This window comes from Haliotis asinina, chromosome 12, assembly GCF_037392515.1.
Source record: "Haliotis asinina isolate JCU_RB_2024 chromosome 12, JCU_Hal_asi_v2, whole genome shotgun sequence".
Lineage (NCBI taxonomy): Eukaryota > Metazoa > Mollusca > Gastropoda > Lepetellida > Haliotidae > Haliotis > Haliotis asinina.
In genome coordinates, this window is record NC_090291.1 from 44046660 (window position 1) to 44065000 (window position 18341).

At 39.7% G+C, this 18341-nt stretch overlaps 1 protein-coding gene across 1 annotated transcript; it reads right to left on the reverse strand.

Moving 5' to 3' along the window:
* Positions 1-341: 341 nt before the first annotated feature.
* LOC137258218 (acyl-coenzyme A thioesterase 8-like) lies at positions 342-9060 on the reverse strand. The gene is made up of 6 exons (XM_067795811.1): positions 8962-9060; positions 6570-6709; positions 5903-6128; positions 5044-5201; positions 2972-3172; positions 342-1858 (listed from the first exon to the last, which is right to left on the reverse strand). Exons 1-6 carry the CDS (start codon positions 9051-9053, stop codon positions 1752-1754), a joined length of 924 nt encoding a protein of 307 aa, XP_067651912.1. The 5' UTR covers positions 9054-9060; the 3' UTR covers positions 342-1751.
* Positions 9061-18341: the final 9281 nt, after the last annotated feature.

The window sequence follows — 18341 nt, forward strand, 5'->3', positions numbered from 1 at the left end:
CCAATCTGTTTCTTCTAGCAATAAAAATATGTTTAAACAAAAAAAAAAAAAAAAAATCCCATTACAGGTCTTTGGAAAATACAACGTTCAGTCCCTCAAGGTATAAACATTTTCGTATCTGCATACAGGCTTTTCCATTTTCGCCCATAGTACTAAAACAACTTATGTATGCTTGAAGACATCATTGGTGAAGTTATCAAACATCAAGGAAAGGTCAGGTCCAAATATATATTGAATAAATATTAGTTGTAAAGAATGAAAAAATGTGTTACTCTGTGACTTCATTCAACTTCCTTCTAAATATACACCACTGACTAGAAACTTCAGTATCAACACATCAAATGAAAAGTATACATATATTCTAATCTTGTCAGTGAAATAATCAGTTTATCAAGTAAACATGATTAAAACAAATGAAAAAAGAAAAGTTATCTGTATCACTTCATACAAACATGAATTAAAATATGCAAAATGTACGCAAACACAATATTTCTGTAATACTGCATAGTGATCCATATTCGAAATTTGTGATAAGGTTTCACAGGATGTTTGTGGGAAAACAAATGAAAGACAGCTATGACAGTGTTCTACATAAAATTGTTCAGAAAAACAAATGTACAAATCATCATTATGAATACACAATGCCATTCAGAAAAGTGGTCAAATGTAACGTCAAATTTTTATGATTACACTTTCTATGTAAAGTACAGATTCTAGTACTTTTGCTGGGTTAAGTTCCATCTGGGATTCAAACCCACACTCTCTGTGTCATGCACCTAATCGACAGCACACAAACTCAGCTGCTTAACCCACTCAGCTACCACAGCCTCCCCAAAATGGAGGTTGGAGGACTCATAGTCTAGACTGTACCGTATTTATAACAATAGCAGCCCTGCTCCTACAAGTGTCCTATCCAACTTCTGACCAGTCTGTGATATGGTTTTGCTTTTCACATGTAAACACAACACAGCAACACAGATGGTAATGTTACTGCCCAGTATCTATTCACAGAACTCCAGATAAGACTTAGTTCATGTGGGTACTGCACCCACTGTTTTTTGGGAGTGGGTATTATATTGATGGTGAGTGGGTATTTCATTATCTCTTACCCACTGCTTCAAATATGAGACAGACAGACAGACAGACAAACTGTAAGTGTGTGGGTATTTAATGATTTTACTCACTTAAGTATATGTCATTGAGCAGGTTTACTTAGCAGGTTTGTGCTACTATACCGAATCTAAACTAACTTAAAGATAATGGAATATGATTTTTTTAAATTGCTCATCCTGAACTTACACTATGACACCAGTCCTATACTAACAATACAAGTTCATAGCAATCAATGTCTTTTTCATTACGAAAGTGATTTTTGTAAAATATTCTGTACGCATATATGTTTTAAACTTTTAGCGTATCTGACATTTTAAATGTGTAATTTGTCCATAACAATTATTTTTCAATGCATAATTTGAAATTTTCTTTGCATATTCTACCTGTATAGAAAAAAATCTGCACCCCTGCATTCAAATACTTCCAGTTTGCTCAACGATCACGTGACATCTATTTTCAACCATTTGATCTTTGAGAATAAATTTACATCATGTCTGGTTTGATTATCAAGTCCTCCACAACCAGGACACACTAAGTATTTTTGTGTAGATATGCCCTTGCAGTAATCATGAAGTAAACCGAGAAAGGACATCTGGAGTAATAGTCAATCAAGAGGCTAGTCTGTGCTCATATGTGCATCATAAACTGGACTTGAATGTTCTCATGACTCCCTCCTGGGCTACCGACATGGCTAGTGTGCCGTCTCTCTTCCACAGTCGACCAAGCGTTATTGCCCGCCCATCACCTGAGAAAGGCAAAGGGTTAGAAACTAGTTTAGATATGATGTAAATGAGTGAATATTGCTCAGTGCTACTGTCAGTTATAATAAATCACTGGGCAGTGGGGTAGCCAAGTGGTTAAAGCTGTCACTCGTCACACCATATATGACATGGGTTTGATTCCCTTCATGTGGTACAATGTGTGAAGCCTATTTCTGGAGTCCCTACATTGCTGGAATATGGCTAAAAGTAGCATAAAACTAAACTCACTACACTCGAACCATATCACAGATAACTATTAACAGACATCATGGCTTAGGTACAATGATCAAGATCATTATCTAACATAAACATGGATTGAGCGGTAGGGCTGCAACGTATAGTGTTCATGACTGAACCAGTAAATACCAGTAAACCAGTTATTTTTCGCAGCCCTAATCCCTAGTAAAATATTTGGTCCCGATTCTGTAAACAGTTTTCTATTCTGCATAACACTGGGTAATAATATTCTAATTGTCCCACTGATGAAGGACTGAAATACTGCTCAAAATTCAATCTTTTTGACAGGCTGTAGCTAATATGCCATCATGATAACCAAAAAATCAACATGAAACAAAATGGGTGTCCTTTTACGTCATGTGAGTAGTATATATATGGCAGACAATATTCATACTTGGTGGGGCGATGGGGTAGCCTAGTGGTAAAGCGTTCGCTCGTCATGCTGAAGACCCTACGTTCGATTCCCCACATGGGTACAATATGTGAAGTCCATTTTCTGGTGTCCCCGGCCGTGATATTGCTGGAATATTGCTAAAAGTGGCGTAAAACTCACTCACTCACTCACTCACTCAACCACCCACCCACCCATCCATCCATCCATCCATCCATCTTTGGTTCCGTTCCAGCAAATACCCTGGACGCATCTGCTTATACAGCCTGAATACTCGAGGACAACTAATAGGCTAATATCCCTTTTACTTCATCTTAATAATTTCATTGCCAACATGCCAAAAGCAGTCTTAGTGTTAAGACAATGGTAAGTCCATTCATCTAACAAAGACTTCCGATGGTCACAGTACTATGATTGCTTTGTGTTAGTACCATGACAATATAAATGAAAGTTATGCTTGCCAACTTACCACAATGTGGACACTCCTTCTCATAGAGCATCCATTCATCTATACGGAACGGGTTATGGAACCATACAGAGTGATCCAGCGATGTCATGAACATCCTACTTCTACTTTTCTCTCCATGGATTGCACCAGGGAAGGTTGCGACATCCAGGATAGAGTCAGATAGATAAACAGCTACACAATGATGTATCCTGTAGTCATCACCTGGTGAGTAGACAGTAACACAGCTACACTCCTGACAGACAGCTACACAATAATGACATACAGCTACACTCCTGACAGAAAACTACATATCCCTGACAGATGCTTACACACTCCTGACAGACAGCTACCTACCTAACAGACAGCTACACACTCCTGACAGACAGCTACACACTCCTGACACGACAGCTACACACCCATGACATACACCTACATTCCAGACAGACAGCTACACACACCTCAGTGCTTCACTCCTGACTGACAGCTACACACCCTTGACAGCTTCACTCCTGCCATACAAGTATTTTCCCGATACGAGGGGATGTCAATAAGTTTTGAGCCTTGAGCACATTTCATACCCAGGTGCCACAGCCTATGGTGTGACATTGAACCTTGGGGCTTAGCTGATGTGATATATAAGTTTTGGTATCCTACTCTCAGAAGTTATTGAAAAGCTCACATTGACAGAAAGAGACCTCCCTCACGGCAGTGAAACTGATTAAAATTGAGTATAGAGCAGTAATTAAGTTTTTAGTTCTTGAAGAAACTCGGCGAAGAACATTGGAGAAATGCTTTCAGCATTTCATGGGAAGTCTTCCCCTTCATCTGCTACCATCAAACGATGGGTCAATGAATTTAAGCATGGTAGAGAGAGTCTTGAAGATGACCCCTGCCCAGGTCTCCCAACAACAAGCACTAGTCAGGAAAACATTGACAGAGTGCATAGACTTGTGCTGGAAAATCGTCGGATCACACTCCACGAGTTAGAGGAAACCACAGGCATTTCACAAGGATGTGTCAAGTACAATTCTTCATGAACATCTCGTCATGTCTAAGGTGTGCGCAAGATGGGTGCCAAGAATGCTTACAGATGAAATGAAGCAAACAAGGGTCACCATAAGCAACTCCATGCTAACCAGATACAACAAGAATCCAGAAGATTTTCACTTTAGGCTAGTAACCTGTGATGAAACCTGGATCCACCACTATGATCCTGAGAGCAAACAAGAATCCATGGAATGGAAACATGTCACTTCTCCCAGGACCAAAAAGTTCAAAGCCTCCAGATCAGTGCAGAAGGTAATGGCAACAGTCTTCTGGGATAGCAAAGACGTCATCCACATAGATTACTTACCAAAAGGAAGAACAATGAAGGTGGAATATTATGCTAACTTGTTGAGGCAAGTGCGACAGTCAATCAAGGAGTAGCGCCAGGGCAAGATCAGATGTGGTATTCTTCTACATCAAGACAATGCTCCAGTACACCTCTCTCGCGTTGCAGCCGCTGCTGTCCAGGAATGCGGGTACGAAATCTTGCAGCATCCCCCCTACTCTCAAGACCTGGCACCAGGCGATTACCATCTGTTCCCAAATCTCAAATAACACTTGCGTGGTTGTAGATTTCAGGATGATAATGAGCTTATTGTTGCTACTGAGGCTTGGTTTGAGGACCAAAATGGCGCCTTCTACAGAGATGGCATCAGTGTCTGGCAGAAAAGATGGCACAAGTGTCTTGACTCACAAGGGGACTATGTTGAAAAATAAATGCGGTTCATACCAATATTTTGTGTTTTTCTATGCAAGGCTCAAAACTTATTGACATCCCCTCGTAGCTCACTCCTGACAGACAAGTACACAGCTGACAGACAGCTACATCCCTGAAAGTAAGATACACACAGCTGACAGACGGCTACTCTACCCTCAAAGACATCTACAAACCCCTCACTGACACCTACCTACCCCTGATATACAGCTACACGCTCCTGACAGAGAACTACACACAGCTGACAGCTAAACATTCCTGTACATAATGAAGTCAAGGGAGGTATTCACAACCTGGTACAGAAGTTAAGAGAGGTGTTCTTTATCAGTACCTATATGTCCAACAGCCCGGACCCAGCTGTAGGAGATGGGAGCCATTGGTTCCTCTCTTGAAGTATACTGCACTTTCACTGGTCGTGTTTCAGTTGTCACTTTTTCTGTCAGTTTCTTTTCTAAATATTGCTTCCTCCTTTCTGACACACTGTCTGACCTGGAAAATACGAGCTCCATCCTGATAATGTCATACATGACCAAGGTGGGGATAGTTGAATCACATATATACACCTGTGAAATACAATATGATAAAAACATGTCACACCACAATATTCACACCACAAGAGATTTCTCACTATCCATTAATGCTATGTGTATGGTGAAGAATATCTGTGTAAAACTAATGCCTTAAACAATGTTAATAAAAGAGCAGTAACATTATCACTCCTCTTTTAAAAACAATATTCATATTTATCTATTTAATACTTATTAAAATTTTTGAAGACTGACATTACCTTGACATATCATTTTAACGAATGTTTATTCCAGTCCTAGGTTAATTTAAAACCTAAATGAATGAATGAATGAATGAATGAATGAATGAATGAATGAATGAATGAATGAATGAATGAATGAATGAATGAATGAATGAATGAATGCTACATTATTCCAGTTATATGGCAGCAGTCAGTAAATAATTGAGTCTGGACCAGACAGTCCAGTGATCAGTATCCTGAGCACTGTTCTAAGCAATTGGGATACAATGACATGTGTCAAACTAATCACGAAGACTGTCAGCTAGTTGCATCTTAAGACAAGCATGGGTTACTTAAGACCAACCAATTCTAAATTGGATCTGCACAGGGAATGAATGAACAAGCAAATGATCGACCGAATGGCTGAATGAATGAGACTGACTTCAGCTGCCTCTCCATGATTTCCAGATTAGACAGCAGTCCTTCTGGCCCCGGCACAACAGGCATGGAGTACTGGTGAGTGTAAAGGTCAGTCTCTGCTTTCTTGAAGGATGCCTGCATCGTGAAGATGGCTGCTCCATCTTGTATGGCCTTGACATTGCGGTTGCAGTATGTCCGACCCTCACGCGTGTGGTCCACATAGTACAGGATGGGGGTGTCTGCACTTCCTAACATCAAAGAAAAACCATCAGAGATAATTGATGAACTATTCCTCCTTATTTCGGTTGATAATAATGTCAGTTTCTAATTTTCATTTACTAACTTTTACAATTAACATAAAATGGCCTTACTATTGAAAAAATAATCACTGACTTTGGATAGTGTTATCTGAGAATGACATAAAAACCAGCTGAAATTTGGGTTTGATATATTTTCCTCCTTAGAGACACAAATTAATTTTCATTTGCTAAATTTCACAAGTAACATAAAATGTTCTTACTACTGAAAAAAATCAAAAACATTGGAGTGTTATCTGAAAATGACATAAAAAAGCAGCTGATATCATGCACCATCATCATCATCATCATCATCATCATCATCATCATCATCATCATCACTTAACAATAAATAAGAGTTTAAGCTCTGCTTATTGCTAGCATTCCACACACCTCCCTTCAGGAAGTAGCAATGTACACTGTGGACATGGTGCTCGGCTGGAACTGTTGTGTAAGCTGCTCGCAAGGCATGTCCCACGACCTGACCTCCATACACTGACCTTGCCCCGGTTGGATGGAACAAATTTACACCCCTAAAAACATAAATGTGATCAGGAATGTGATCAGGAATGTGATCAGGAATGTGATCAGGATACCCGCAACACTAAACTTTTAGCTATGTAAATATATAACAAAATAAGTCATTACATATACATATATACTGTCTGCAATGGAAATAAAATATCTAGTCTATCACAGATTTACACTTTAACTAGCATTCAGTCATGGGACACTATTCATACCTTCAACAATATAAAATAAAAATGGTCTATAGGTCGCATACAGTTGAAGGAAGATCACTATATTGGGGACCCTGGGGAGTTTTGCTACCTGTATGGACCTTAGCTGGATTAACATCATCACTTCAGCTGTTGGCAGTTAGACAAATTTAGCCATTAATTTAAACAAAGATAAATACTACCATAAATACAAAACATACTTGGTCAGATCAAAAATACTTTGAAAGACTTGGTCTTATATACCCTCTCTGGGAGACAATAATTTTAGAATATTTAAAATTCCTTCGAGGACACAGCCACCTGACAAGTGAGTGAATGTTTTACACCCCACTCAGCAATATTCAAGTTATATCCCAGTGGTCTGTAGATAACTGAGACTGGACCAGACCATCCCGAGATCAACAGCATAAGTATCTATCTGCACAACTGGGAACCGATGTGGTGAGTTAACCAAGTCAGTAAGCCTGAACACCCTATTCTGTTAGTTGCCTTTTATGACAAGCATGTGTTACTGAAGGTCAATATTCTAACGCAACCCTTTACGTGTCTCCACCCTGACAAATAGTAATTGAGCACTTTGCATGATTAACAAAACAGAAAGCATATTGTTCAAATATGAGTTCCACTGGCATAAGCCCATTTCAACTTTGAAAAAAAAATTGATGGTACAAGACAGTATATGTGAGCAGAGACCATATAATAGAGGGACGGCCCTCTCCAACAGTTCATCATTAAACATCAGCGCTACGGTCTGGCATGTAACTGATACACATCGACACCCTGCTGCTAACTTCCGGTTACCGGAACACATGCGCAGCAGATGCGCAGACATTCGCAAATGAACACTCTGGTAACCACGTAAACAATATTGCGTAATATCCGGACCGAGAGTTAATTCCTTAGCTGGATTTCACCGGCTGCGACTGACAGTCAAAGATTACATGAACAGCTCCAATAAACTGATTACAATAATCGTAATCTCTATCTTGTCTCTCAGAAGATGTCAACTTTTCAACTGTCGCACATGTCAACTGACAAAATCGCTGAAAATGTGTATCGTTCGCGAAATCCGTGCCGTTTTAGGCCAGTCACGTAACAGTACTGTTGTCAATATCCCCGATGTTAGCTGAACTTCATCACATAACCTCTAGATTTTGTTTTAAGTATCCGTTGCCACTGGTTCGTGGTTCACTAAATGACGCTATTAGTCTCTGATTTTGATTTCATATTAATTTGCGTAACTTTATGAAGCTGATAGTCGAAACGAAACACGATTACACGTTATCCAATAAAGGGTTATAGTAATGTTTGTTTGAATGCCAGTTTGGGGCTGACAGTGATAACGCTTTCGGAGCCGTACGGAGACAGAGGCACATTATAATATGTTTTTTTTTGCAAAGGAAAGCTACTCAGAACTACTAAAACCATATAGTTGATTTTGTGACCATTTGACCGTTTCTTTCACAGTAGATTGAGAGGGAATGAAGCAATGACTTGAGAACTTGAACTTGTCATGATATTATATTATATGGTCTCTGATGTGAGTGAGGATGTTGAATGAAGTTATACATAGCTTGCACCAATATTTCAGAAATATCATGGGGTGCGGAAGAAATGAACTTCACACATTGTACCCGTGTAAGGAGACAAAGGTGCCTATGATGCTTAGTCATGACAGCCGAATCAATTAACCAGTCTGGTCAAAGTCCGATCTAGCCATGTTACCTACAAAACCGTTACCTACATAATTCACGAGTTCAACCATTATAAATTCCTTAGAGAATCTTTTAATCCTAATTACTCAAAAGTAAATGAAGATCCCTGCATTTAAACAATACACAATGCCCCGTAATCAGAGACTCTTATGCTCTGTACATTGTCTTGACTAAGGTACCTGCATGGAGCTTAATATTTTATGTCCGTTTCACTCAGGGCTTTCTTACGGTAAAACTCAAAATCAACAGGTAAAGTGTCCACTACACAGGAATGACGTGTGGCATTAGTTAGGTTTAGTTGCTTAACGGACTTTTCAAAGCTGAAACTACCTGTACAGATTCACGTCTATTTCTTCCAAATGGAGAAAAGAATCTGTTAAAATATTTTCATTACTTTTCACACAAGAGTCAGGGTCAGCCATCTTCAAATATACTAAGAGAAGATAACTCTAATCCTGTTACCGTGTTTAAGTTTTCAAGTACGGTGAACGTTGTATCGATACGTGTGCGTTCGAAACTGACGAACAAAATCTTGTATTTTTGTTTCAAATGCACAACAGAATGTATATGACACGACCTGATGTCTTTTGGGATCGGGTGGTCAGGATTGCTGACTTTTCTGACACATGTGATTTCATCCCACGATTGCTTAGAAGTTAGAGTGATGCTCATGATGTTGATCACTGGATTGTCCAGACTCGATTGTCTACAGGCCGCCTCCATTTACCTGGAATGTGACTGAGTGAGGCATTACGGAACAAACAAAACACTTAATGTGTTTCTACACGGATACAGTTATCCATATCGAGGTATCCGATGTTACTTATAGGCTGAACAAGCAGCATTCAAACAAGAGATTTGTTGGTTTGACGCCAGAGCTGTTCCAGTCTGTAGCGGCAGACTATACATGGTGAAGACTGGACCAGACAATCCTGTTCCTGACACTTATCGAGAGCATGTAAGAATGAATGAACATTACAGGGTATCTGAAAGGACAATTCATAGACATGCAGCTGCTGAGGCTGAAGCAGTAGTTCAGGATTTAGAACTGCATTCAACATTCAAGAAATAGGGGTGGAGAGAACTGCACTGTTGGTAGTCTGAGAGCACACAGTTTCTTCTAGAGTGATGACTGTATGGCCAAAGATGATCAATGTATAGAATTACATGTAGACACTGAAGAGGCTAGTGATGATGACCATTCCTCCCGTAACAGGGATAACAGAACAGATAACAGTTCTGTCTCTGATAGTCATGTAGAGTTGACTGATGAAGAGGGTGAATTTTTACTGATAAAATCAGGGAATGGATACTGACAAGTGGAACGCCCTTAGTTCATGCTAACATGCTAAAACTTTCACATTCAAGATACCTGCATCATTTTTATACAATACTCCTTCAGCTCAATATAGATAGTTTGCCCCTTTTTAAAAGCACCAGCCACTCATTCTGGCCAATTCTTGGAATGATTCGACAGGGGGTCAACCCAGAACTCTTTGTAATTGGATTATGGGTTGGGTCATCCAAACCGTCTGATGCTAATGATAACCTTCCATTTTTTTATCGATGAGATGAAAGCTATTAATGAAAATGGCATATCATTTGACAATAAAACATACAAAGTTTCCATAGAAAACTTTGTTTGTGACACACCGGCACGACCATTTGTGAAGTGCACTGAGGTCAGAGTGGCTATCATGGCTGTGATTTCTGTGTGCAAAGAGGGAATTACTACATGCACAGAATGACCTTTCCTATGAATCTTGGTTGAAAGATTTAAATATAGGGATGGTTAGTCAGTTTCCTCTAGATTACATGCATCTCATCTGTTTAGAAATCGTCAAAAAGGTCATCAACCTTCCATAAGTGGGCCACTGCATGTTCGTATTGGAAGTGCAGCAAAACTCTCACTATCAAATGCTCTCATGGCCTTAGGCACATTCTTGCCAAGAGAATTTGCTCATAAAGGAAGAAAAATTGCTGACATTGAAAGATGGAAAGCTACTGAAGTTAGAACATTTCTCTTATACACTGGACCTGTTGCCTTGAAAGGAGTTCTTTCTGACATTGTTTATAAGAATTTCATGGTGCTTTCTGCTGGGGTGTGTTTACTGTGCAATGAGAAGCTTTACAAACAATGCAGTGATCATGTAGGAAATATTTTTATATATTTTGTACAAAATTTTCTTAACTGTATGGGAAGGAAATGATGATCTACAATGTTCATGCATTAATTCATCTCCCCAAAATGTCAAACCAATTTGGTCCTCTGCATAATTTTTCAAGTTTCCCATGTGGAAACTACCTGCAGGTTTCAAAGAAATTAATCCGAAAGCCTAAGTTTCCCCTAGCACAAGTTGTGCGACGTCTAACTGAAAGGATGTATCTTGAGTCACGCAAAAGAGAGAATGAGATTTTCTGCAAAAAGAAACATTCACAAGGACATCTCCACAATATTTCAATGCCTTGTATTCAATTTGAACAAATTCACATGTCAAAATTTTTACTATCGCTAACTGTTCCTGATAATGTCATCTTTATTGGAGAGAATACATTTATTATTACATCATAGTATGTAAGGATGATTTATGATTCTGTGTCTGTCAGAAATTTTGTACTTGACAAAGCCTTTTCAATTACCCATTTGATTCCTTTGAAATTCATATATCTATTGTTAGCGACTTATCTGAATGTTCAGATGTGTTTAAGACAAAGTAAATTTGTTCTCTTACCAATGAAAGAAGCATTTGTGGCTATTCCCATGATTTAGATGTGTTACACCTTCAAAGGTGGTTGTTTGAGCATGCTGAACGTTGTACATTTGAATTCATTTTCCTACTGTGTTTATTATTGTTTAAGAGATATTTGTAAGTTGTGTATCCAGGGTTTGACAAATTGCAAGTTTTTGTGGTATCCATTGGGCAGGAGGAATCATTGGCCCCAAAGTAATTTTCATAGGTAATAAGCCAAAACTTTGAATTAAATACAACAGCTAAAAATACTTGTTTTCACGGTTTACTTAGTGGATACAGAATTTACCATCATTAGCTGAGTTTTATTTTGTTGTTTCACACTTGCTTGATGACAATAGTGTTTATATCTTGAAGGGTGAAATCAGTAAATATTTGCACTGGCCAGAATCCCACCATTTAAATACAATGGTAAAGTATAAGTCTAAATTTTCTATCATTTGACCAGCATATTTGTCAAACCCTGGGAATCTTAAGAGAACTTGAACTATTACAGAGCTACAATGTACAGAATTGTGCTACTTGAGGAAGATTTAGTTGAAGTCGTCCCAAAATCATGGATGAAAAGAGAAGCGAAAACGTGCTACTGGCCTGACCACTTGAGAGGCCTAACCCTCACAAAAGCAATTGAAAGGGAGCATGCACCTCAATCCGAATGGGCAGAATACCCAATCACTTCCATTCTGTAAGAGTGTGGTAAGTCAAAAAGTTATTTTTCATTTCTGTCTCGTCATTAAAATAAATAAATACTCACATAGTTGATACTTTGTGACATAAAAATACATAATAAAAATGTTTAGAATTAAGTACATCCGACACTTTACCATATTTGGTATTAACTACCCAAACTAATGCACAGATGATCATATGCATCTAAGTGAAACTGTGTTAATTATGTCATGCTTTGTAAGTAGTAATATGATCCTGGTACATCATAAGGAAAATAACAGATTGTCTTCAAAAGGAAGCTGTATAGTGATCAAGATGTTAGGAAATTCTGTGCTGAGAATTCATAAAAACTTGAAGAATATTAACCAGCCTGACTGGATCAACTTCATGAGTTACACTTTGTGTTTTGTGTAATCCTTCTGTGGAATTTCAGATATATTATTCACATTTTAGGTGACTATAAAAAGGCTAGGGCCAAATGTCCACTGACCTTGACACCACAGATATGGAATGCAGCTCACGGAAAAGGTTAATTAAGAGATGTAATACATGAATGACCTATTATTTCATTTATGGGGAAAAATGTTTTTCAGGAAGAAACAAATATATATTTTTCATGCACATCCATATGTCAGTTACTAGGAGTAAACAAATTAAGAGCAAGTAATAATACAGACATATTTAGGAGACAAAGATTATACATGTATATTTAATGTGTTTCCAGTGTAAACAAACGGTCATATGATATATATGTATACTTGTTTTTGTTTTTCAGGCGCAAACCTGAAAAGTACATGGAGGAGCCAAACAGTTTATGTGACAATGATAATGGTCACTCTCAAAATCTGGAAAGAGCCACCACTGAGAGGGGAGTGTTATCAGTTAATACTATACGCGTACAACAAAGGAGATTAAGGACTTTGTATGGCTTACTGTCACTTATGTTTAGAAAAAGTCACCATGTTAAACTATTTGAAACATTACTCATAATAATGAATAACATGAAATGTATCTTGTAAATTTGAGTTTATTATTTTATGTTAGTTATGGCCTTGAAAACAAAGAATATGAACATTATGGTTTTGCTGTAGGTTTAAATGCTTATGAATTGCTTGGTATGACTTCATTCATAGCAGTCAGGACAAGAGTGGGAGGAAAATCATGTTGCCTCATGTTCCAAGTCTACCAGAGTTTGAATTGCCTCCAGTGACACCTCAAAGGTGATGAAGCAGTTTTACCTTTTCAGTGAAATATATAACTAATTCTACACACAAAGAATCAACAGAACAATGGAAGCACAAATCATAACTTGCAATATATGACTAATGATATACATCACAATGTGTTGACGTCACTTTTTACAGATCATCATGATTTGATAGTTCTGTCTCCAGAAATCCATTGTAACACTGTGGACCCTTATGACAGTCATGAATTAAAATATGTTGATTAATGGCTAAATAGCTTTGACTGTAGATGCCACTAAGAACAAGGCAACAGAGCCAGATGTGGAATCTGCCATCTCTGTATGGCTAAAGAATGCCATCGTCCGAGATGGTGGAAGGACGAAACGTTTGGAGAAGAAGAAAGGGGAAAATGAATGCATCAAAGTCATGTTTAAAACATTCAGGCACTCTACTGAACGTTCTCACAGTTATATATCCTTTTACATTGTTTCAACATTTTAAATAACTATGAAAATATGTTGTTTTTTTTCTTTTTGTTTTGTTTTGTTTGCTTTTTTTATTTTGTTGTTGTTTCACTTGTAGCAATTTATCCTTTCATTTCATTGCAGAGAAAGAAGCAGAAAGGTTGAAAAGGTAGTGCCAGAGCACTTTTTGCAACCCAATCAGACTGTGATTTTGACACAGAGTAACAGATCCTCCACTGCAGATCTCTGACAGACACATGAAGGTCCGGGTTAGAAATTTGGCCTTCAGCAACCCATACTTGTCATAAGAGGCTAATGGGATCGGGTGGTCAGACTCGCTGACTTGGTTGACAGGTCATCGGTTCCCAATGGTGCAGATCAGTGCTCATGCTGTTGATCATTGGATCGTCTGGTCCAGATTTGATTATTTACAGACCATATAGCTGGAATATTGCTGAGTTTGGCATAAAATTAAACTCACTCACTCACTCATAGACAGTGTGCTTCACTACACAGGCAGTTTGTATCAGTTTATGTTGGAGAGTAATAAAGAGAAAGCTAAACTTTCGTTTAGTACCCCCCTATGTTGATAAGTATATTTCACTGTGCAATTAATTAAGTATGCATTTGCATTTAAAATAAAATTCATAATTTATGATAACTGTCTTTATTTCTTCATTCCATCCTAACATTACGATTATATATTGCCTATTAAACTGTGTAATACAAACAGGGAAGCTTTCCGTGGCTTGCCACCACTGGCCCACCTTCAATTAGAGGGACACACCACCAGTGGCCCACCAGTACACCTAGGTGCTATTTGGGCATCTATCAAGGCAGTTGGCTCGTGGTGACAAAGGATAATTCAAGTCTTACACGATCCTGTTAGCAAGCCTCTAACGGCACACACATGTATTGCACGTTCTTCATCAAAGTAGTGTAAACATCACCAACATTGTAAGCCTGTACGTCAACTGTATAAACATAAATGTATGTCCTCATGCATACACATGTTTTACCAACAATATTGAACATTACTTGATAGCGGTGTTAGCGTCGGCGTTGAAAGGTTGAATAAAAGTTGCATAACCACAGGATTATCCCCCTGTTCATCACACCAACTTCTAAATGCCACTAACAGACAGCATGGATTGCTGAAGAACAATTTTATCCCGGATTTTAATGGGTCCACGTGTCCACTAACAACTACTACTACTGCTACTGCTACTGCTACTGCTACTGCTACTGCTACTGCTACCTAAACGAACTCCGTCAAGACCAACAAGACAAACACATCGACAAACCCGGCAGACGACAAAAGGAACTTCCGGTTTTGGTTCTATGGCTTTCATCACTTATCACGTTCGTCGTTTGCTGCAATCAGTTATATATGTGTAGAATGAGGAATTGTTTTGTTATTCCGGAACGCCAAATTCAGAAAACGGATATGCTGAGTGGCTGATAATGTGGATGGGACATGCACACACATGATGTTCAGCTCGGTACCCTACAGGTGTTACTAGGGGAAAATAGTTAATAAAGCTTATATCCCTCCTCCACAATAGATGTACTATATAAAAGTGACAATATATTTCCACCTCCATTAGAAATATCTGCTCAAAGCATGCAGACTCGAATATAGAGGCCCGAGTGTATCACGAGCATATGTCCCCAGTGTATCACGAGAATGTCGCCCGTGTATCACGGGTATGTCCGCCAGTGTACCGCGAGTATGTCCCCAGTGTATCACAGTGTATCGCGAGCATGTCTCCAGTGTATCACGAGCATGTCTCCAGTGTATCACGAGAATGTCCCCAGTGTATCACGAGCATGTCTCCAGTATATCACGAGAATGTCTCCAGTGTATCACGAGCATGTCTCCAGTGTATCACGAGCATGTCTCCAGTGTATCACGAGCATGTCCCCAGTGTATCACGAGCATGTCCCCAGTGTATCACGAGCATGTCTCCAGTGTATCACGAGCATGTCCCCAGTGTACCACGAGGATGTCCTCAGTGTATCACGAGCGTGTCTCCAGTGTATCACGAGCATGTCTCCAGTGTATCACGAGCATGTCTCCAGTATATCACGAGCATGTCCCCAGTGTATCACGAGAATGTCCTCAGTGTATCACGAGCATGTCTCCAGTGTATCACGAGCATGTCTCCAGTGTATCACGAGCATATGTCCCCAGTGTATCACAGTGTACCGCGAGTATGTCTCCAGTGTATCACAGTGTATCGCGAGCATGTCTCCACTGTATCACGAGGATGTCTCCAGTATATCACGAACATGTCTCCAGTGTATCACGAGGATGTCTCCAGTGTATCACGAGCATGTCTCCAGTGTATCGCGAGCATGTCTCCAGTATATCACGAGCATGTCTCCAGTGTATCACGAGGATGTCTCCAGTGTATCACGAGCATGTCCGCCAGTGTATCACGAGGATGTCTCCAGTGTATCACGAGCATGTCTCCAGTGTATCACGAGGATGTCTCCAGTGTATCACGAGCATGTCTCCAGTGTATCACGAGAATGTCTCCAGTGTATCACGAGCATGTCTCCAGTGTATCACGAGCATGTCTCCAGTGTATCGCGAGCATGTCTCCAGTATATCACGAGCATGTCTCCAGTGTATCACGAGGATGTCTCCAGTGTATCACGAGCATGTCCGCCAGTGTATCACGAGAATGTCTCCAGTGTATCGCGAGCATGTCCGCCAGTGTATCGCGAGCATGTCTCCAGTGTATCACGAGAATGTCCCCAGTATATCGCGAGCATGTCTCCAGTGTATCACGAGCAGGTCTCCAGTGTATCGCGAGCATGTCTCCAGTGTATCACGAGGATATCTCCAGTGTATCACGAGCATGTCGCCAGTGTATCACGAGGATGTCTCCAGTGTATCACGAGAATGTCCCCAGTGTACCACGAGCATGTCTCCAGTGTATCACGAGCATGTCTCCAGTGTATCACGAGCATGTCCTCAGTGTATCACGAGCATGTGATAACGAATCATAAACTGAAACGCATGCAAAGGCTAGTCAATTATTTATTCACCTGCAAAAACATAACAGGAACGTAGGGTGCAAGTTAATTTTGAGAAAATACGCATCTTTTGCCTCATGCGTCCAGTTTTTATAAATTCCTCCACGTTTGCCATCAAACGTTTTGGAACGTATACTGAGGGATTTTGGATTGTAGCCTTGATTGAACAACTTCAGAGGTATATATCACACCAGAAACGCTTGAGATTCATGTTAATTTCAGCTACCCCGCTTGACACGAACTCCCGATAACTCAGTGTTTTGTTGTCAACTCGCGGAACTAGAAACCATGGGTATGTTTCGAGTTTCCTTAAATCGAGACTTCGAGATAGACAACAATGGTTATTAGGCCACCATTTCCAGGTACATCTAACACTATTCGACAAGGGTAATCAACCAATCAGATTGCGGGAAACACTCAGTATTGGTTTCCAGTATACTAACGCGAGTCGAACAAAAAAAGATCCGCAGAAATGATTGAGTCAAAGCTTTTCACTGTATGTATAACACTCCTGAAAACTGTGATTAGGTTTGTTCTCTTGTGCGAGAAGGCGTGCACAGTCCCAGTCTCAAATAAACCCTTAGTGCATTAATTGAACCCATTTTATGTATGTGTAGAGCCTTTCACTACAATGTATCTTCTATATATGGCACGAAGCAAAGCCGTACTTTGAAGTCCTTCTCATGTAAGAGAATTCAACTGCTGTGTTAGCAAGTATCGAGTGACCGACTTTACGTATCACCAGGTGTAATTAATATATATTCCGGTGACCCTTTCATAATACATGAAGTTATATAGTTTCGCCCCTATTTTGGTGGATCGATAATCGAGACGCGTATTCTCCGACGTCGACTTCCGTGATTGATTGACGTGCCTCATTCGTCAATGTTCTAGCTATATTACGGCGGTCTGTACAAAATCGAGTCTGGACCAGACAACGGGTTGCTGATGATCAATTCTAACCCGGCTCTTCACGGGTATGTGAGACTGTGTCATGCGTATTTATCATTGTAAAATGGCGATAACACACTCTGAATAATAGAAGATGGCATGTCGCGGGTATCACCATGGCGACAACGAGGAAAGGTTGATAGCTAAGCCATGAAAAATGCGAAAACCATTGCCTCTGTATACAACATCCGGATTGTGTTCCCTGCTTTTCTGATATCAGAGCCCTGTTTTGCATGTCTAACCATTGACAGTATTTTCACACAAAATCATGAAACAGAGTGACATTTTGACCTTACTTCATAAATGATAAAAGTAAAAAGGGAATTTGTTTAATTTCACTCCTCTAGCACTCAATGACGTTTGGGTAGCCTAGCGATTCAAGACTCCGCGAGAAATACGTCGAGCTGGGTAGATGCATAGCTGTGCACGACACTAGGAGAACATGACGCTCAATTCTGCTCACCAGCACATAGAAAGGACACGCATAGCTGTGCATGTCACTGGGTCAACATAACACTCAGTTCTGATCACGGACAAACGTCAAACACGTCGTTTGGCGATCGAACTTGGTGGATGCGTAGCTGTGCATGACATTGGGTCAATATAACGCTCAGCACATGGGACGGGCACCGGACGTTTGTATC